Below are 21,721 nucleotides of genomic sequence, written 5' to 3' on the forward strand. Positions count from 1 at the left end.
TTTTATGCCTTCCTTTACAAGAAATTTCATCAAAAGTCCCAGTTTGACTTGAATGTCCCTTGTATATTATTTAAAAGATTATTTCCAAAACAAATGTAAGGTTTTATCAATTTCCTTTGGCTTATATCTCATGGCAGAGTGTTTACTACTCGCTTTTTCTATTTAGGCATAGCAAGCTAAAAAACAAAAATCCACATGCCGACCAGGTGCTTTTCCAAGGAGAAATCTATAATAATACACAAGGAGAGCTCCATGAGGTAGGTAAGAATTTGGGAATTAATGTTGGGCTTATCATTAATTAATCAGTACTTATTATAAACGTGCCACAGTTAATTATGAGTTCTGCAGAAGAAGTAGAGGACTCCTGGCTTAATACTCTATTAATTACTGCATAGTTAACAATGACTTCCTGATCAGTTCTTAGTAGTAAAGAAGAATAAGATACACTTTACGGTCAAAAGTATTTGGCCACACCTGCGATCACATTGTATCCAAACACATAGACTGTACTTCAATATGGTATATGCTTCCACTCTTCTTGGAAGGTTGTCCATACGATTTTGGAGTGTTTCTGTGGGAATTCGTGGCCTGTAGTGCACTCATTTTGTAGTACTGTACATTTATGAGGTCGGCACTGATGCTGGACGAGAAGGCCTGGCTCACAATCTCCGTTCCAGTTCATCTTAGGGGTGCTCGATGGGGTTGAGATCAGGGCTCTGTGTTAGGGCCAGTCAAGTTCTTTCACACTGAGCTCATTAAACCATGTCTTCATACAGTAGTCCTTGCTTTGTGCACTATGTCACAGTCATGTTGGAATAGAAGAGAAAGGGTCTTCCCCAAACTGTTGCCACAAAGTTGGAAGCGTAGCATTGTCCAAAATGTCTTGGTATACTGAAGCATTAAGATTGTCCTTTACTAGGAATACGGGGCCTGATTTAAAACCCATGAATTCAATAAATAACAGGGTTGGCTATATAGTGTATACTGTATATATAGTGTGTACTATACTGTATGTGTCAATGAAGTACTAATCATTTGTTCCTGCTTTGTTACCTATACATTTTGGAAAACTATTGTGCTACCAGATCATTCTTTTAAGTGTGGTGATCAGATCTTATAAGTACCTTCTAATTAATAACATTTAATCTAGCTTGATGAAAAAAAAATCTTTTAAGCCCCCAAAACACTACGTACCCTTTAAACCCATAACATACTGTATTTTCAGTGAACCACTCTGTGCTTTAATGTTGTAGATTTTTATGGAACATTCAAAACTGAAGAACATGCCCTAATGGCAAGGTTAGTTACAGTACACGTTTACACATTCATTAATTATACGTAACACACTTGCGTTAAGACATCGATTATTATTATCTAATTGGACAAGAGGAATCACACAAGTGGTGATAATCAATGGTAACGCGCTGGGACGTATAACTACAATGGGGCAAAAAACATTTAGTCAGCCACCAATTGTGCAAGTTCTCCCACTTGAAAAGATGAGAGAGGCCTGTAATTTCCATAACTAGGTACACCTAAACTATGAGAGACAAAATAAGAAAAAAAAAATACATTGATTTTTAAAGAATTTATTTGCAAATTATGGTGGAAAATAAGTATGTGGTCAATAACAAAATTTCATCTCAATACTTTGTTACATACGCTTTGTTGGCAATGACAGAGGTCAAACGTTTTCTAAAGCGTTTTCAAAGTCTTCACAAGGTTTTCACACACTGTTGCTGGTATTTTGGCCCATTCCTCCATAGAGATCTCCTCTAGAGCAGTGATGTTTTGGGGCTGTTGCTGGGCAACATGGACTTTCAACTCCCTTCAAAGATTTTCTATAGGGTCGAGATCTGGAGACTGGCTAGGCCACTCCAGGACCTTGAAGCCACTCCTTCGTTGCCCGGGCGGTGTCAGTCGTCCTGGTCCCTTTGCAGAAAAACAACCCCAAAGCATGATGTTTCCAACCTCATGCTTCACAGTAGGTATGGTGTTCTTTGGATGCAACATTCTTTCTCCTCCAAACACGACAAGTTGAGTTAAGCTGACACTATGACATTTTCCCAATCGTCTTCTGGATCATTCTAGCAAACTTCAGATGGGCCTGGACATGTACTGGCTTAAGCAGGATTTGCGTCCCTGGAGGCGCAGTGTGTTACTGATTGTAGCCTTTGTTACTTTGGTCCCAGCTCTCTGCAGGTCATTCACTAGGTCCCCCCGTGTGGTTCCAGGATTTTTGCTCACAGTTCTTGCGATCATTTTGACCCACAGGGTGAGATCTTACGTGGAGCCCCAGATCGAGGGAGATTATCAGGTGTCTTGTACCTGTATGTCTTCCATTTTCTAATAATTGCTCCCACAGCTGATTTCTTCACACCAAGCTGCTTACCTATTGCAGATTTAGGCTTCCCAGCCTGGCTCAGGTCTACAATTTTGTTTCTGGTGTCCTTTGACAGCTCTTTGGTCTTTGGCCATAGTGGAGTTTGGAGTGTGACTGTTTGAGGTTGTGGACAGGTGTCTTTTATACGAATAACGAGTTCAAACAGATGCCATTAATGCAGGTAACGAGTGGAGGACAGAGGAGCCTCTTAAAGATGAAGTTACAGGTCTGTGAGAGCCAGAAAGCTTGCTTGTTTGTAGGTGACCAAATACTTATTTTCTGTATTTTACAGAGGAATTTATTAATTAATTCATTAAAAATCCTACAATTATCTTATTTTGTCTCTCATAGTTGAGGTATACCTAAGATGAAATTTACACGCCTCTCTCATCTTTTTAAGTAGGAGAACTTGCACAATTGATGGCTGACCAAATACTTTTTTGCCCCACTGTATACCTGATATGAGAAAGAAAGAGACTTTTTTTCTAGTTTTATATACACTTTATTGTAAAAAAAAAGCTATTTACATTTTCCCTTTTTTTAAATAACACGTGCAATGCATTAGTTTGTTTACACATTAAGAGTGTTTTTTTTTGGTCCCATGTGCCCCCCCCCACCCCCACCCCCACCCTACTAATAACCCCAACTGCTTTTCAAATCTTGTTTCTGTTTTAACCCATTTGCCCCTGTTGAAGTTTACAGTTCTGCTCATAGCCTCATACACCATGGTCTTGTTCATTTCCATAACCTGCAGTTTCCCCTGATTGAGTGCAAGTTTCTTTTTATCTTGCCTGTCTTATGCATTTTATTAACAACTTTGTCTCTTTTCTTCTACGATCAGCAGTAAAAAACATCTTATTTGTTCCTCCACGTCTACAGTATGTGCGATTCACCGTCTGTGTGTGCTCTTCTGCACCTCCTTCTTCACTCTTCTGCATTTTTGTGCTCATTGCCCAAGGCACTTTCGTTTCGGTCGATTGTTAGATATTGTGTAACTTCTGCCGTCCCCTATCAGAGCTCACTGCAGTTTTCTGTGTGAGTAGTTGTGTGTTTTTTCCTGTTGCTGTTGTATATGTGTGTAGACATTAGGGACAGGATCACTGTTAGTGCTAGTGTTGGATTTTATCCGCACTGTGTTTTCAGTATCGCCGTTGTTTATATCAGCGCTAGGTGCAGTGTTTATCTAAGAGGTGCCATTGTGTTTGTCACTGATCTGTTTTAATGTCTCCGCTCTGCAGTGTTTAGGCCTACTCCGGGACATTAACGTTAAGGCGTTGGACTACAGTTCGGAAGGTCCCAGGTTCCAAGGCTACAACCACCATGTTGCCACTGTTGGGCCCTTGAGCAGGGCCCTTAACCAGATGTGTAATGAGATAAAAATGTAAGTCGCTCTGGATAAGGGCGTCTGCCAAATGCCTAAATGGGCTGTCAAACTTCCCGAGGATGGCCAGCACCCTCATGACCCCTTGAGATTATTAATTGAACTTGACCTTGAACCATGGCGTCTCTATCTCGTATTCCATTCTTTCTCAGTGTGCTTAAAAGGTTTTGTCTTATAGGAAACACTACCATTGCTTTGTTTATTCAAACAGGGTTGATGTTTTTAACCTGACCTGATTTCCCATCACTAGCAGCACCACTACCACCTCTGCTCCGTTCTCTGGGACACACCTACAGTGGGTACTCGCCAGCCTCAGAGGCCGTGACATCCCGTTCGCCATCTCTCGCGCTATCCAAACAGTTCTCCACGTGGTCTCCCCGACTTAATGCATGTGCAGAGACAGAGAGAGACAGACTTTTACTATGACTTTTAATAATGCTACTTTGAACAAATACAAGCTAATTTGAGTATTTTTGTACTTTTACTCAAGTATAAATGTAACTGGAGGCATTTTAAACAAAACAAAACTCAAATAAATAGACTGAATAATAAGCCACAGTTGGAAATTATTACAAGTTTTACTTTGCTGCTCTCTGTCCACAGTCAGTGCTCGAACAGGACCCTTCTGCAACAGACCTCCTCTAACATTTCAAATAAATTAAGGCTATGCTCCACTATTTGCTGATTCAATACAGAGATCTATAAGTCTCTTACCAGACATCATGGGTGAAAGTAGGCCTATACGATCTGGAACTGAATACCACGAAAATATTAATTGGATGCTTTTCGACAAAAATTCATTAATGGACCTACATTACATACGGCATGTGATAAAAAAAAAAGTATTCCATTTTTGGCATAAAAGACAAACATGTCTTTTATGAGCTCTGTGTCACTCAGTGTTACTAAAACGTCTCTCTTGCTCGCACGTCCCTGCTTGATCGAAATTTCATCACTACTTCTAACCAGTTAAGACACTTTCGGAGCTCTCCTACATTTTGGTGTATGTACTGTAGGAGTGATGTCCTATTTTAAGAACGTTAAATAATTGATCTTATTCCTACTCCTAAAAGTAGGACCGAATTTGCAGCACTGTAAGAATTTTTGGCATTTACTGTAGGAGTGATTTCCTACTTTGAGATGCTTAGTCAATACGGTCCTGATAACCTCATGTAATCTTAAACAACAGTGTGTCCTTTTAAACTGCTTCTAAGTCATGGGCAATGAGTTAAAAAAAAAAACTGAAATATGCCCAAATGTGTAGCAGCTTAATGGTAGTCCACTCTTGATCAGTATTCAAATTCCATTCATTAGTGACTGGCATATTAGACCTCGTCACCTTTTTCTTTTACTATCATATACACACAGAAAGCCCGCTCCAATGCTTGATGAACTAAGCAAAGCTGTACTGCAAACTCTAAAGTGATATTGACGGGAATATGTTCCAGTAGGCCAGACATTTTTAAAAAACAAAAACGATTGATAGCCTAGTGAGACAACAAATATCACCACAGTGCTATGTGATGGAGAGATGAAAAGATAGAGAGGTTACACATTAATCAAAGTGACCTTAGACATTTGTGGAACTGAGTACTGACAATCACTCTGTGGTGAGGGGAGTGTGCTAAAATGCTAACACGAAAAAACATAACATTTAAAAAAAACAGTTAACTGACATTTTTATGTGATCATCTTCTGAGTGGTGGTGGCAAGGTGGCCTGGTGGTCTGTGGCCTCGCAACTTTTTGGGGGTTGATTGTCAGGAATCTTGCTCTTAAGTTTAATACAAATTTTCTGGTTTTGACCGACCCATGGTTTGAAAAAATAAATAAATAAATAACGAGTAAATTGAGTAACATGAACCATGTAAAAGCTTGTGAGACATCTTATATGGCAAGTAACAGGCTGCAATCCCAATTATGAGCCTCATTATATATGAATTGCAAATCTGATTGTTTTATTGTTTGTTCAATAAACAAACCAAGCTGTTTGTGGAATATAAACACCTGAACAATTTATTTATTTCCAATAGTTTGAACAGTTTAAAAAGTGTGTGACATTCCACGGTCAGTCAGAATCTTATAAAAGAGCCATCAGGTTCCATAATCACTAAAAGTGATCCCCTTATGCAATCCATTCAAATGTCTTAAAGATGTTCATACCAGTTCTTTTAACTGGCCTTGATCAATGGGAGGGGACACAGTGGCACTTTTGGGGTGGCTACCAGGCTAACATTCTCAACATTTCAGACACCAATTTTTGTACACTGCTGCAAAGGCCCAGCCAGATGTGACAAAATTGCCCTTCCTCTGAATCTCACAGTCTGTATAGAATGCATAATTTCCTTATCATTTATAATCCCTTATACTGTACATATATTTTTGATAATTAAATACAATTTTTAAACCTGGATGATCTTCCCCAGGGACAGAAGCATTGGCCAGCTTTTATTATTTTATCCTACAGTACTGTAAAATAGTACTCAAAATGTCTGATACCTTTTCTAAAATGCCCTGTTGATCAAAGAGTTCAGAGCAGAATGACCGAAAGAAGCTGACAGGACATTTATAGTGACAAAAATAAACGTGTTTTATAATGAGAAGAAAAGCATTATGTACCAAGAAGAGAAATGTAAGCCTAACATGGTCACAATTAACAGTTTCTGATGAGCCCATGATAATTGCAGAACTAGGTGAACCCAGTAGGGGTTTGGTCTGGGACACATGGAAGGAAGCATTTTGCGGGAAGGTTGCTTGGGTTATTACGATGGGGTTGGGCCCAGAGTTAAGAGCTGAGTTTAGGCATAAGGTGAAGCAGAGGAAGTTCAATCCAAGGGTTGTATTGTTAGACCAAATAATATTTGGTTTGTGATGTGTGAACCAGGAACTAGGTGATGAGATTCTGGTCTGAGCTGGAGTCAACAAACAGAGCATGAGACTTATTACATAGGGTGATAATAGGAGGAAGTAGTGGACAAGCACTAAAAGAGACTGTCTTTGGATTGTCCCCTCCATAGCATGAGGTTCACCAATGGTCTCACTTTTGACTGGCACAATAGAGGCATGTCCCCGACAGAAGTCTATGCTCATGCTTCTTGGGAGAGAGTCGAACTCGGTTAATCTGCATAGGCTCATTGGAGGAGCTTGAAGATTGTGCAAGTAAAGGGGATCTGACTCTGGGTCTGACCTGGTCATGAGGTCAGCATCTTTGCCTGATGTGTGAGTAAATTTGTCCTACTAGGTCCATGGGACTACTGAAATTACTATGAGAGATAAGTTGGTCAGAAAGTACCTTCAGAAAGAAGAAGGAGCTTGAATGTTTCAGTGGGTAGCTGCTGCCAAAGTTAGGAACTCAATGGAACTCAACGGTGTAGTCATAAGCTAAATGGAGACCATGACATAGTTCCAGCAGATGTCTTGCCGCCTACCTGCATGAGTGGGAGCAGTCAAATACCTTCCTTGTCTCTTCTGTGAAAGTTTTAAAACTGAAGCAACAAGGGTCGTTGGCGTCTTAAATGCAGTTCTCCATTCCCAAGCCCCAACAAGAAAGAGAGGGGTAATGTACTGTAAGCCACTTTTGAACACACTGTTGGGAAGGTTGAGGTTTAGATTTCAAGCAGCATGGAGCATTGTTACAGAAAAGAGTGGCAGATTCTGCATTGAGTTGAAGGGTTGGGAAGGTAAGGTTTGTGACAGATAGGTGAAGCTGAGGGTGATGAGGAAATAGCTAGTAGTTGTTGCAACTGAGCTGAGAGATGAGTGTGTCTGATTCACCTGTTGAATACTTTGCTTGTGGGTACTCAGTAGAGCCCCTTGCTGGACGATGGCCTGTTTCCGGTGTGTTCGTCGTGGATGAAGTATCCTGTCACAGGCTGGACTAAGTCTATGTCTCAGTCCTGAACAGTACTTTGAAGACTGCTCCATAGCTGTGGGGTTTCGTAAAGGGGAGCTCTGTCTGTTGCTTAATTATATGAGCTACCAATCAAAAACCCTGCACAATTTAATTAAAGTAGATTTGGCAGATCTATTTCAGCAGTTCACTGAGGTGCTGTTATGCAAGACCATTTAAACAGGACAGGTAAATGCATAAAACAACCGATTTGAACACCAAACTTTAGTATATGTAGAGAAGTTACCATTTACAGTACATCTACAAACTGATAATGATGAGTCAAATAAGACCTGAGCCAGGAGAGGGCCATCACTTTAACTCCAACACCATTTTCTGATCTATCAAGGAAATCAGTATGAGTGGTAGTGTCAAAACTTTAGTGCACTAAAGGCAAGTAAAACAAATAAAAAGACACAAATCTGATCGGACAGTAGTAAGTTATTTACCACTTTAACCAGCACTGCTATGATGAGGCCAAAGGTAGATATGAGGAAGACTTCTTAATCTGTTGTTTTAGCATTGAGACGTACAGTATTTAGCTTTGCATAAATTAAATACTTGCTATAATTTATATCACTAAGGGCGCTGTTGGCTCAGAGGTGTTTGGCCTGCCATGCCGAAGGCCCGGGTTCGATTACCAGCCAGTGGCCTAAACCCCAGCCACTGGATGTAGTGCCGGTCCCAAGCCTGGGTGCGACCCCGTGCCGGGAGCAGCCGAAAGACCAACAACAACTAAAATTTATATCACTAAAAGAAAGGGGTAAAATAAGGGGAGAAAAAATAGTATCTCAAAATTCATTCATTTTATTGAGAATACCTCTGCCATCAGCCTCCAGTTGCTTTTATAAGACCCATATTTGGCCAGCAGAGGTCTCCATTCCTTATTCAGTCATTTTTGCTTATTTTCTGGTTTCATTTGCATGCACAAAGTTTTCCTCTCTCTCTCTCTCTGTGTGTCTCTCACAGTACAGTTTGACTACATTTACATTTGGGCATTTGGCAAACGCTCTTATCCAGAGCGACTTACATTTTTATCTCATTATACATCTGAGCAGTTGAGGGTTAAGGGCCTTGCTCAAGGGCCCAACAGTGGCAACTTGGTGGTTGTGGGGTTTGAACCTGGGATCTTCCGAACTGTAGTCCAATGCCTTAACCACTGAGCTACCCCTGGCCCATGACTACATTGTTAAAGTTGATTTCGCATCGAGAGAATTAAGGTAATTGCCAAACTGACGATAATGACCAAGCTGCTTGCTTCCTTTAGGTACTGTTCCTAACATGGATAAGGTTTTTTTTTTTAAATGAGCAATTATGCTTTGCTGAACATGCCCCTCCTCTTCGTTCTCCAATATCAACTCCCCTACACAGCACACACACACACACACACACACACACACACACACACACACATACGCACACACACATGCACATGCACACACGCACAGCATCGTGTTCTGTTCTCGACTTTAGAATGCACTGTTGCCATGGTGACAGTATGGCGCACACTCTCGTTATCCCTTTTCTCTTTTTTTTTTCCCATACACTCCTCTCTCCTTTGTGAATGTGTACAGACATAACTAATTCTCTTGTGTCTTTTAGCCGTCAAGATCCAAGTCCAAGCTTGACTTTGTTTCAGTTGAGATGGTTTCTAAAAGTGTGCTGCATTGGTTTTGCCTTTTCGACTGCCTCACATCCAAACACTGATTGAATCATTTCCCCGGAAATGCATTAGAATTGTTTTCCATGATATCCTTCTAGGAAGACAAAAGAACCAAAACACAGAAAATTTACTCCCACCCACGGACAAGAAAACAGGAGAGAAAGAAAGAGAGCGAGAGAGGGAGGGAGAATCCGTGTGAGAGAGAGAGAGAGAGAGAGAGAGAGAGACAGGCAGTGAGACAGAGAGACAGAGAGGGAGAACAGTCGATGGATGCTGCTTGGACAGATTGGGCGGTATATTCTTCTGTGATAAGGACTAGAGTGCTGCAGGAATGGATGGGAAGGGAAGGCACATTCCTCCAGGTAACCAGCACATACATACGAAAGCATTCGCAGCATTTAACGTCTCCAGGTTTGAAGCTTTGGTCAGTGAGCTGTTCAGGGTTGACGAAATATTTCGAACAGAGTGTGTATTTGGTTCTGTCTACAAATGTGCCTATATGTATACTGTAGGTGGTTTACCTCCAAATGATCTTTATTCTTTCCTGTTTCGTGTGTTGGCAAATTAATTTTCTTTACATATTAATAAATGACCCTACATGTACTGGATAATAATCAGTCGATTTAAAATGAAGATTGACCTTTACTTGGTCGTTTCAGATTGTGAATTGTGAAATATTATTCAGCGTGAGAAAACATCTGAAGTGCAAGTGAGTCCCTGGTACTGCAAATAAGAGCTGATATGGCTGCAATGTCTGTTGTTTTAATTTTATTTAGTTTTAGTCATTATACTGTACAATACTAATATTAAAATATGTTATTGTTATATAGTAATAATGTTTGATTATCATATTTGATAATTCTTATTTAGAGTGTTAACAGAAAGTAGTTTATTTAATACAAACTGTATGTCATGTCTGTCATACTACAGTGTTATGCATAAAATATATATAAAACAGATATTAGAGAAAATATACTGTGTGTATATATATATATATATATATATACATATATATATATATATATATATATATATATATATATATATATATATATATACACACACAGAGAGTATATTTTCCCTTTCCAATATAAATCTTTAAGAAAACTTCAAAGGGTTCTTTAGGAGGCAGAAAAAGCACGAGTGGAAACATTCCAGTACTCTGATTAGTTTAGGTTGTTTGATTATCCAACAGTTTGACGTCATTGCAATCAGCTAAGGCAGAAGTCTGAAACGAAACTCAATGCATTTTAATGCTCCGTAAAGAATTATTTCAAAATGTTAGGAGAGTTGTTTCAGCACAAGGTAGCGAGGTTACACAAAAGAAGGAGGAAATTACTTGCGTTTATGTTTACTGCATGACTCTGACCTCAGAGCTGCAAACGAACAGCGAGCCAATCATCTACTGGCTGCTTATTTTCATCCAAAGGTGGAGTGTTAAAGGTATACCGAGTAGTTATAACGGGTTGCCTCATGTCTACATGGCTGATGCTGCTACCGTATTGTTAAATTTGTTGTTGTTGTTGTTGTTGTTGTTGAACTGCTACTACGGCAAAGGTAGTAAGTAAAACTCTTGTTTATATAAATGGACTTCATTTACATAAAAATCTTTTCTGCTCTGTTTTTGGTTTTGAGATACACATATACTACGTTTACTACCTGTACATTATCATTACATTATACATTATATTTCTATACATACTTTAGATGATTACTCTTATTTATACTAATAAATAATAAAATACTTATTTATCTAATTGCAAAATATACACATACAGTACTGTACCACTGTTTTTTCAAGTTTAGTGCTGTGCAAAAGTATTGAGCCACCATTCGTTTTTATTTATTTTTTTTATATTTTGATTACAAAGAGCCAGACTTTTTTTTTTTATTTTATTTATAAAAAAATTTTTATTGTAGTCTTTGGGAAAAGTTCTTAATGGCCTTTTTTTTTTTTTGCTTTCTCAGTTTCTGAGTAATATTTTTTGTTTGTTAAGCCACATCAAATCCTGAAGGGTTGAAACAGATGAGAAGGGAAATGAGGTTGTTGCTGACGTTGTTACATAAGCAACCAATTCTTTTGACATTGTATCTTTAGACACTTTGCAGCCTGTCACAGTAAAATGCTTCGTTCCTATTTCTTTAATATAATCTATACAAGTTAATTTAATTTAATATGGGGGGGGGTCAAAATTTTTGCACGGGCAATCTAAGCCTACCACTGAAAACTTGGTATTTCTGTATATTCAAAAGGTACTATGAAGAGCTGCTTTCATTAATTCAAGCTTCCTTTCTGATAACCTTTGTGAACAGGAATCTGCCTTTTAATGAAGTATTAAATCCAAGCCAAAGACATTCAGCTAGTCTTCTGTGAACAAAGATGTTCAGGTACAGGAAGTAAAATCACCAGAAAGGCTTTAATCACCTCAACATTTGTAAATTCTCTACCCAATAAACTTTTAATCACTTCACTGCATATAATATTTAAATTTACTCTACACATATACACTTTCATGGCGGCATGGGGGCTTAGCACGATCGTCTTGCAGCTCCAGGTCCTGAGTTTGATTTCCACGTCAGGTCTGTGTGCATGAAGTTTGCATGGTCTCCCCATGCTTGTTTTTTTTTTCTAACAGCCCAAAGACATGTCGATTAGGCAAATTGGCATTTCCAAATGGCCCATAGTGTAAGAATGTTGACCAGAGCTCCTTCCACGGTGATGTTGGCCGGAGAATTGGAGCAGCGGGGGCAGTATTGCAGTTGCTTTACTGCACTGTTGTGAGGAAAAGAGAGTTGAGCCAAAAGGCAAAGCTCTCAACCACCTGGTCGATCTTTGTTCCAACTCTTACCTTTAGTCATGAGCATTGGGTCAGGACCAAAAGAACAAGATTATGAATACAAGTGGCCTAAATGGGTTTTCTCAGAAGGGTAGCTGGCTTTTCTATTAGAGGTAGGATGAGAAGCTCAGTCATCCGTGAGAAACTCATAGTAGAGCCGCTGTTCCTTTTGCGTGGAAGGGAGTCATGTGGTTCAGGCATCTTGTAAGAATGTCACCAGGATGCCTACCTAGGGAACTGTCCTTGGCACATCCAGCTGGAAGGAATCCATGGGGCAGACTAAGGACTAGATGAAGAGATTATATCTCCACACTGGCCTGGGAATGCCCTGGGATTCCCTAGTCGGAGTTAGCTAAAGGGAAGTTTGGGGTTCCTTGCTTGAACTGCTACCGCCGCGACCCAAATTTTGATGGATAGATGGTCCTTCCACGCTTGTACCAATGAGAATAAATACAGTGGTCACTATTGGTCTCCACAGTCCCTAGTGGGACTACAAAGGTTCCTAGATGGATGGATGGATGGATATACACTTTTATTGTCTTTATATTTTGAACTTTATGCAATCTTGTATGTATTGATGCTAAAATTCAGATCTTTCAATACAGATCTACAGAAATACAGATCTTTCCTAGAGACGATGCCTGATCTATTAAAATAACAAAAAAATTCTGTTGTGTGTTTCTCTTATAGCAATGGTATGGTGTGAGAGGGGCATACAGGTGCTTCTCACCACTGTAGGGGCCTTTGCTGCATTTGCCCTAATGACAGTGGCCATTGGCACAGACTATTGGCTGTACGCACGTGCCTTTATCTGCAACAGCACTGCCAACTCCACTCAGGACGAACCCCACAACAAGGACAAGAAAGACCCTGGAGCCCTCACTCACTCCGGGCTCTGGAGGATCTGCTGCCTAGAAGGTGCAGTATGTGTCCAGTGGAGACAGAGAGAGAGATAGAGAGAGAGAGAGATGCACCAGACACAATAAATTGGGATAGTTTTACAATGTTTGAAGAAAGATGTTCATGTTAAAGTATACATTTTGAACATATTTCCTGTATGGTGTTCTTATCTAATATACTAATCTTTTGGTCATGTCCCTAGATGTTGGTATTAATTATACAGTATAAGACAAAAAAAAAAAAACAAATAAAATAGTAACATAAGCTAACGAATACTGCTGCTCAGATTCCTCCGCTACCATGCAGCTGTCTAGCTTTTAAAGCATAAAGTAAGTAAACCAAACCAGCTAAAAGTATCTTCAAGACACTTTCAGAATTGACATAATTATAAACCTGCATATGGCTCTGATACTTTTAATTAATGTGTTATCCGTAAAACACTGTAAACATAATTAGCTTTTGTATTTTTTTATATATATATGAAATGAGACATGCTATTTGCTTGATATTGTGCTTTCTCTCTCAGGGTTAAAAAGAGGCATGTGCTCCCAGATCAACCATTTCCCAGAGGATGCTGATTATGACCAGGATGCCGCAGAATACCTCTTACGTGAGTTGCATGTGTTATCAGTTTTGAGCCATATAGGTAAAGAGTGCATAAACAAAGCCTTTCTTTGCTGATGTCTTTCACATCCTGCATTCTCTCTATTCTCATTTTGTCCTTTCCCTTTTATCTCATCTTACCAGGTGTAGTCAGGGCCTCCAGTATATTCCCCATCCTCAGTGCTATACTGTTGCTGCTAGGTGGGGTATGCGTGGCATCCAGTCGCTTCTACAAGAGCAAGAGACACATTATCCTGGGAGCTGGCATTCTGTTTGTGGTAGCAGGTAGGCAGAAAAGCGGTTGCTCTAAAGGTCCCATTATTTTGCTTTGCTAATAAGTTACCACAGGTCTCGCTTTTGCTGTGTCTGTTGATGATCTAGCGAAATACCTCTCAGATGATGCACTATTTCATGACTGCCTCTGTTTCACCCCTTTTCCTGGATGTGCCATTTCAGTGTCCATGTAAATAAGCTACTGCTGAACAACAAGCCCGGGGGAGGGGCTTGTCTAATATGAGGTCATAATAGGGGGAAATCTAATTGGCCTATTCTATCCATCGCTGTAGAAATTCCATATTTTAAGAATCAAATGATCGAATGTCTCACTGTAATCTTCTTTAAAGCCCCACAGACACCACTTATAGAGCTCTAGTGAAGAACAGTTTCCATGTGCTTCTGGCTGATTAAAGTGCACTCTGCTTTAATTGGAGAAAATATTAACTTTCATTGGACAGCTACAGTATAAATACATTATTTTTGGACATGGTTTTATTTAAAGGGTGGGTTTTCCTTAGAAATAAAATATATCTAAGACAGTGTGCTCTTTGCTTTTCCACCTGCATGCACAGCTTCTTCATATGATTACTAGGAGACTCCTGGAAGGGGCTAAATCTCATACCCAACTGGCTCAGCATTAGCATTAGTCTCTCTTAGGGCTCTGTGCACTCCAGCAGTGAGTCACTAATTGAAATAATATAGCTTGTTTGTTCATGCTGTTTACAGTAATTGGTAAATATCATTTACAGTATATACAGTAAGTTTTACTTTAGTTTTGTTTTATTTATGATATGTCTAGATACCCAACCTTCTTTAGTAAAATTTGGCTAGGTACCAGATTACATTGGGTTATTAGATATTCATTTTAAACTGTTTAAATGCTGTCAATAAAAAACACCATCTGCTGTCTTATACTGTACTATAACAATTTATTATACTTATTACAACATTACCTTGCATTACTTTCACTCTCACAGATAGACATAACCAATCTTACAGTATGAGGTGGTTAATAACAGATCTGACCTCACTATAAACATAATAAATAGTGGGTGTAATGCAAAATATTATATTTATTATAGTATTGCTAAAATTATAAATGCATTGCTCGATGGTCAGTTTTGACCATAGATGGTTAGACAGTCAGGTTAACTATCCAACAGGAGGTTTCTCACCATTAGTTTATAACTGTTTTCTTATATCAGAAATTGGCGTGAACCCCTTTAGTTTCATATTCATTGTGAATTACACCGTCTGGCCAAAGAAAAGTCACTCGATTACATTTAGCTTTGAGCACACAATGTGGTGGCCAGTTCATGCATGCTTCCAGAATCACTAAATCACAATTTTAGTCCTGGAATATGGCCGTACCATCAGCAAAGGAAAACTCCGTAGATGTGATAACCTGCTCATTCAGTACATTGACGGTCGACGGCTAGACCTGTCCAACAGAAGGAATCCAATCATAACACTGCCTCCTGGGGCTTGAACAGTTGCCACTATTCTTGCTGTGTTCAACACTTCCCTTCTTACCGTGATGCAGCCATCGCTCTGGAATAGGATCAATCTGGACTCATCAGACCTTATGACCTTTTCCCATTGCTCCAAAGTCCAATCTTTATGCTCCCTAGCAAACTTAAGCCATTCTTCTTATTAGTCAACAAGTGGTTTTCTTATGGACACACAGCTGTTTAGTCCCAATCATGTCATGCTTCTTACACTGCATGTGTATGGAAATGCTCTTACCGTCACTATTAAACATAACAAATTTTTTTTTACTGTAAGTTTCTTTTACCATACGACTTCACTAAGTGTTTAAGTAATCGCTATTCAACCTTTTTTTTCTTTTACAAATTTGACAGACCAGCACTATCCTTCCAGGTTTTCATAATGTATTAAAGGGTTCTTAAACCAGTTGCAACAATTTCAAATCTCCTTGCTTGATATAGCCCAATAATTTGACCCTTCTGAAATGGCAAAACTTTTTTAGGCAGGCGCGGTAGTTTACTGATGAGAAATATTTTAGAAAAATAATAAAAAGAATGGAAACATATTAAATTTGCTTCAAAAGGTGATCAGATTCGAGAAAAGTAAGCAGAAGACGAAACAAAAGTGGTGCTGTCCTTAAACCCATTGGATTCTGAATGTAAGCTTTTCACTCCTGGGATGTAGAATAGGCTCTTTGGTTTCCTTATACAGTACCAATAGGGAAAACAATTAAAACTCAGTACTTGTGTTACTTATTCATAGATCATTTGAAAATTGATTGCTATATCTCCAGTGAAAAACTAATCTAAACGTTCTCAGTGTTCTCAAGCTGAAGTTGTCATATACTGTACATTCATAATGATCATAACTGTCATGGCACTATTGGGCTTTCAATGATTTCCTTGATCTGGTCAATATGCAGCTTTAGTAGAAGAAAAACCAAGAATTCAGCTAACAAGTTAAATAGCTTTTTGGATTTTCTAATATCTACAAACAGTGAAAATGACACCTACAGTGTCTAAATTATACATACTGTACATTCACTTGTATTAATAATTCAATGTTGCTAAAAGTTTTTTAAATTGCCAAGCCAAATGCCTTTCAACTTCCTTTGAGTGATGATGATTGACTACATCTTGTAGCTTCTCAGTGCCAACATAAAAAGGGTTTTTTTGACAGCACTCGCTGGATTGACCAACACATGGTACAATGGGAAAGTCCAAGGAGCTTGGTGCAGATGTGAGAAAGAGGGTGGTACGTAAATTCCTATGTCTCTAGGAGCAGGTTTTAGACATCTACATATGAACATTATGTATGAACTTTTGACATGAGTTTACAAATGTTCAATTACAGAAGTTGTCCAATGTGCCTTGTCATGTGCGTGCAGCGTGCATCCCAGATGTCTGGGGGAAAAAATGGATGTACTGTAAAAGCATCAGAAATAAAGCTGGTACTGCTAAGAAGCTCCAAGCAATAACAGTGGAGACCAAAAATAAAATAATTGAGCCAGATGTAAAGGCGGCAGACATTGTTTATTCTTTTAACATGAACTGTTTAACCATTGGATGGATAAAGGACAAGAACAAGATCATGCAACAAGTTAGTTTTAAACTGTGTATAGCCAATTGTGTTAGTATCCTAGTTCCTAGACAATGTTTTTTGGACTTACAAACAAATTGGACTTACAAACGAGCACTTGTGTAGAACTGTTTTTGCCGTTTAATTTACATAGAATACAGTACAGTAAGTATACTCTTTTGGGAGGTGTAGCCACTTTTCAAAGTCTGGAGGAAGACACAAAATGTCTTTCTCATCTGAGAGGAAGTAGGTGGTAAGGACCAGACCTGGAATCACCAAAGACAAGCCTGCAAAGAACTGGAAGCTGCTGGAACACCAGTGCCACCGGCTACAGTCAAGTGTTGTAGAGAGTTGTATATTGTCATGGACTGAACCTGTTAAAGCTCCTGCTCCAAAATTCTCACCTTCATACCTGACTAAAGTTTGCAGATAAACACATGGACAAAGATAAAGCCTTTTGGAGGCAAGTTTTGACTAGTGATGACCATAGTTTTGACCGTACTGTAGGTATAACGGTGAGGCATTCAACCCCAAGAACACTGTACCAACTGTGAAGCATGGTGATGGTAGCATTGTGCATTTAGACTGTTTCTCTGCATTGCACAAAATGGAACTTGGACAAAATTGTTAAGAAACGTACTTTTGGGATATGTGGGAATATCCAACCTGAATTTCGTAACAAGCTTGTTGATGGCTACCAAAGGTTTTTGCTAAAGATAAAAAAAGCCACATTTAACCAAATATTATGTGTGCTACAGTATAATGTACAGTATATTGATCACAGAAATCCCCCTTTAAAAAAAAAAGAAAGAAATTGCACCAAATTATTTGGGTTTCCTTCTATTGAAGATATTATTTGGGTTTCCTTCTATTGAAGATATATGCTGTACAATAATTCTAGTTTAAAAAAATCAGTTTCAAAGGACAATATTGTTATGAGATTATGTTTATGATGAGTGTATGTTTACTTTATAGACTTTAAAGAGTTAAATCCCTTTGTTGTTAGGATTACACATTCCTGTCAGACACAACACATCAGAGGTGACTTCTTCCAAAAACATTGTCAGGAACGGATCAGTATATAAGCCTTTGCTGCAGTAATTAAGTCTCCTCAGGTCCATTTGACACAAAGTCTATCAAGAGTACTTAAAACTCAATGTCAAAAGAGAATAACATGGCTATGTATCATGGAACCATAGCTGGGTGAAAGTTATGCTTAACACCTTACAGAGTTATCAGTACAGTACTAGCTGTGGAAATGCTATGCTTATGTAATGGATGTGTTTTCCTGTATTATTTTTTGCCAAATTATTTTTGTACACTGAGATGCATCCATAGAAAGGACCTTGATAAGATAGTTCTAAAAAATGAGTGGAGTGTTATCTGTTCATCAGGAGATCGTAAGTTTAAATCCCAATGATGCCAGAGTCTTCTGTGGCCAAGAGCCAAGGGAGAAAAAGAAAATCGGATGGGAGCGATGGCATACTCGCTTTCTCGACTGTCAGTCACAATGACACTAGCGGATCGTGGGTGTCACTAAATTCATGCATGCAGATGAAGACAGATAGCACTTACCTACAAATGTGTTATGCTACCCTGTGACGCAGCATGAGAAGGAGTTCAAAACGATACAGTTGGCTGGCTTCCCATAATTCAGAGCAAGCATGTGCCTTCATCCTCCACAGTGGGAAGTTGTTGTATGATAAGGGAGTGCTGGCTGGTGCATGGGAATTGGCAGGTGATCAAATCAAGGAGGTAAAAAGGGAAAAAAAACAACAACACATATACATGATAGACAGCTCCAGTGTTTATTGCATCTGGGATCACTCCAAAGGAAAGATTCAGTTGTGAGTGTTATGTCACAATTTCTTGCAAGTATAGTGTGAGCAACACGGTATTTCTGAGATTTTGTAAATAGTAAATTAAACACATTATTACTTTACATGGTGGATTAGTGGTTAGCACAGTTGCCTTGTAGCTCCAAGTCCTGGGTTCGATTCCCGCATCGGGCCTGTGTGCATGGAGTTTGCATGTTCTCCCCATGCTTGGTGGGTTTCCCCAAATGGGTTCTTCGGTTTCCTCCCACAGTCCAAAGATTAGGCTAATTGGCGTTTTTTCCAATTTGCCCGTGGTGTGTGAATGTGCATGTGAATGTTGACCGGAGGTCCTAACATGGTCATACAAGATGGGAATAAATACATTGGTCACCATTGGCCTCCACGATCCCTGGTTGGATGGATTATTACTTGGCTACAAATTTGTGGTTGGCGAGTGCAGTTTCCAGGGTCTTCAGTGTACATGTGCAAAAGAATCCTTATTTGTACTTTTTCCATTTATATACTGGCCTGGTGTTTAAACAAGCCAATTGCATTTGTCTCCCAGTGTGACCTCATATAAGAAAATATGTGAGCCTATCAACTAGATCATTTACATACAGTGGACACTGCAACAATGCAACAAACATAGAAAGTTTATGGTACGGAAACATGTATTATCAGATGGGTATTTCACCTGAAGCATTAATAGACAGACTTTGAGCGAGCTCTGAGACCTGTGTTAACCTTTTCTGCTTTTTTTGCAGTATATCGTGGTACAACACTCCATTCATGTTTTCTTCAATGATACAGTATGTGATGCCCTAGTACAGTACCTTTTGCTGAGAAGCAGCCTGATATCACAATATGATCACCTGTGTACTTTGCTCTGGGTGTTTAGGGGATCAAACATGCAAATCTTCTTTCTCTTAATAACATGACAAGTTGAATTATTTTCTGTAATGATCCTACCTAACCTTTACCCTTTAGATAAAAATGTTGAACTAAAGATCAAATAAACCTGGTGACGGTGAGCCTGTTGGAAGGGATGTTGGATAGGGTATGACACATTAGTGGGACGTATTTATGTTAAGAGAAGAAAACTGCATATGAACTAGCACCAAAATTGGTCAATGTTGATGTAAAATGATATAATACTTCATCGTTTGGGGGACAGTAGTGGCTCAGACGGTTAAGTCTTGGAGTTACTGACTGGAAGGTCAAGGGTTCAAGCCCCAGCACTGCCCCTGCTGAGGCCTTAAACAAGGCCCATAACCTTACCTGCTCCAGTAGTATTGTATACTGGTTAACCCTGCACTCTTAACTGGGATATGCAAAAAAAAAAACATTTCATAGTGCTGCAAGATACACGACAAATAATTAAATCTTAATTTACATACAAAGTAGACTGCTCATTAATTCCCAGTGCATCCACACTCTATTAGTAGACATCTGTGGTATTCTTCAGCAGGATAAATAATATACTATAAATTAACTGTCTTTTTTATTTATTTAAATTTTTTTCATGTAGGCCTGAGTAACATCATTGGTGTGATTGTGTACATCTCAGCCGCACTGAGCGACATCTCACCAAAGAAAGACGAAGACAAGAAATGGCACTACTCCTATGGCTGGTCTTTTTACTTTGGTGGCCTGTCTTTCATCCTCGCTGAAGTGGTGGGTGTTCTAGCCGTTAACATCTATATCGAGCGCAACAAGGAGCTGCGTTGCCGCTCCCGTGCTGACCTCTTCCACAGCACTACGTCAGCTGTGCTGCGGCTACCCTCTTACCGCTTCCGCAGGGGCCGCCGTTCCTCACGTTCCAGTTCACGTTCTACAGCCGAGCCGCCGCGTTCGTGCGACCCCTCGCCGCCCGGCCTTGGTGTCAAAAATTTTAGTCCACCTCTGGCCACTGGCCCGCCGCCATTCTCAGTGGCTACGCTGCCCAATCCACACACACATTCAGGAGGAGGTGGAGGTGGTGGAGGCGGAGGAGGAGGAGGAGGAGGAGTCGGGGACATCTCCATGTACACACTTGGCAGGGAAGGCAAGCCACCCATGTACGGAACAGTGGACCGTGCGTCTCTCTACCAGCTTCACAACTACTTTCCGACAAAGGAAGGAGGAGCAGGGACACTCATGACCGGAACATTGCCATCGCTTTCCAAATCAAACCTGGCTTCATCGGCTAATGCCTCATCTTCCTCTGGCCCTGGAGTGCCACCTTCCACACTCACAGCTGGGAATACGGCGACTATGGAGAGGGATAGGGGGCTTGGCACGCTTGACCGGCTGGGGAAAGGTGATAGCAGCAACACCAATACTCTAAACAGGAGAACAACCCCAGTGTAACACAGGACTCGGAAAAAGGCTGGGGGTGGGGGATTAGCAACTGAAGGAGGTGGTAAAGAAGAGAAAATGAAGGAGAGTGTGGTTGCTTGGTCAGGTTATAAAATTGCAATAGCTCCAACAAGACCGTAACGAACAAGACAGCACTCTAGTAATTTTAGGGGGGTGCGGGGTGGTTCTGGAAGGGGTGGTTGTAGGGGGGTGGGGGGCTGGTGGGATTAAAGAAAGAGAGGTATATAGACTGAGTGAAAGCTTGAGAGAGATGGACGAGCAAACATAATAATCTGAACTGAGACAGGCATGGAGGGTTAGAAAGAGGAAGCGTGGGAGGTAGAGAGACAAGAGAGAGAGAGGGCTGAGAATCAGAGAAAAGGAGGATGACTCAGAGGACACTGAGAAGAGAGAGATAAGCCAATCATCCTCCTTTTCTCTCTATATATCTGTTTTCAAACACGGTGACTTTAGTCATAAATAGAGTTACGTTCGCACTTTTACTAATTCATGTCAAAAATACTTGATGTGTGTGATGGTGGTCTTACTTTGGTCTCTTCCGAGTCCAGTG

General features: G+C 39.9%; 1 protein-coding gene across 1 annotated transcript; it reads left to right on the plus strand.

The window, feature by feature from the left end:
* The first annotated feature begins 9,590 nt into the window (after window positions 1-9,590).
* cacng8a (calcium channel, voltage-dependent, gamma subunit 8a) lies at window positions 9,591-21,263 on the plus strand. Its single transcript, XM_053490075.1, has 5 exons — window positions 9,591-9,676; window positions 12,842-13,069; window positions 13,578-13,661; window positions 13,799-13,939; window positions 20,342-21,263. Exons 1-5 carry the CDS (start codon window positions 9,646-9,648, stop codon window positions 21,160-21,162), a joined length of 1,305 nt encoding a protein of 434 aa, XP_053346050.1. The 5' UTR covers window positions 9,591-9,645; the 3' UTR covers window positions 21,163-21,263.
* Window positions 21,264-21,721: the final 458 nt, after the last annotated feature.

This window comes from Clarias gariepinus, chromosome 28 (genome assembly GCF_024256425.1).
Source record: "Clarias gariepinus isolate MV-2021 ecotype Netherlands chromosome 28, CGAR_prim_01v2, whole genome shotgun sequence".
In the NCBI taxonomy this organism is placed as follows: domain Eukaryota; kingdom Metazoa; phylum Chordata; class Actinopteri; order Siluriformes; family Clariidae; genus Clarias; species Clarias gariepinus.

What these genes read in the sequence shown, in the direction of transcription:
- cacng8a (XM_053490075.1), top strand. Translation starts at nt 9,646, where the DNA reads ATGGATGGGAAGGGAAGGCACATTCCTCCAG. An exon ending in TGCCGCAGAATACCTCTTAC is followed by an intron (nt 13,662 to 13,798) that starts GTGAGTTGCATG and finishes TCATCTTACCAG; the next exon opens with GTGTAGTCAGGGCCTCCAGT. An exon ending in CATTCTGTTTGTGGTAGCAG is followed by an intron (nt 13,940 to 20,341) that starts GTAGGCAGAAAA and finishes TTTTTCATGTAG; the next exon opens with GCCTGAGTAACATCATTGGT.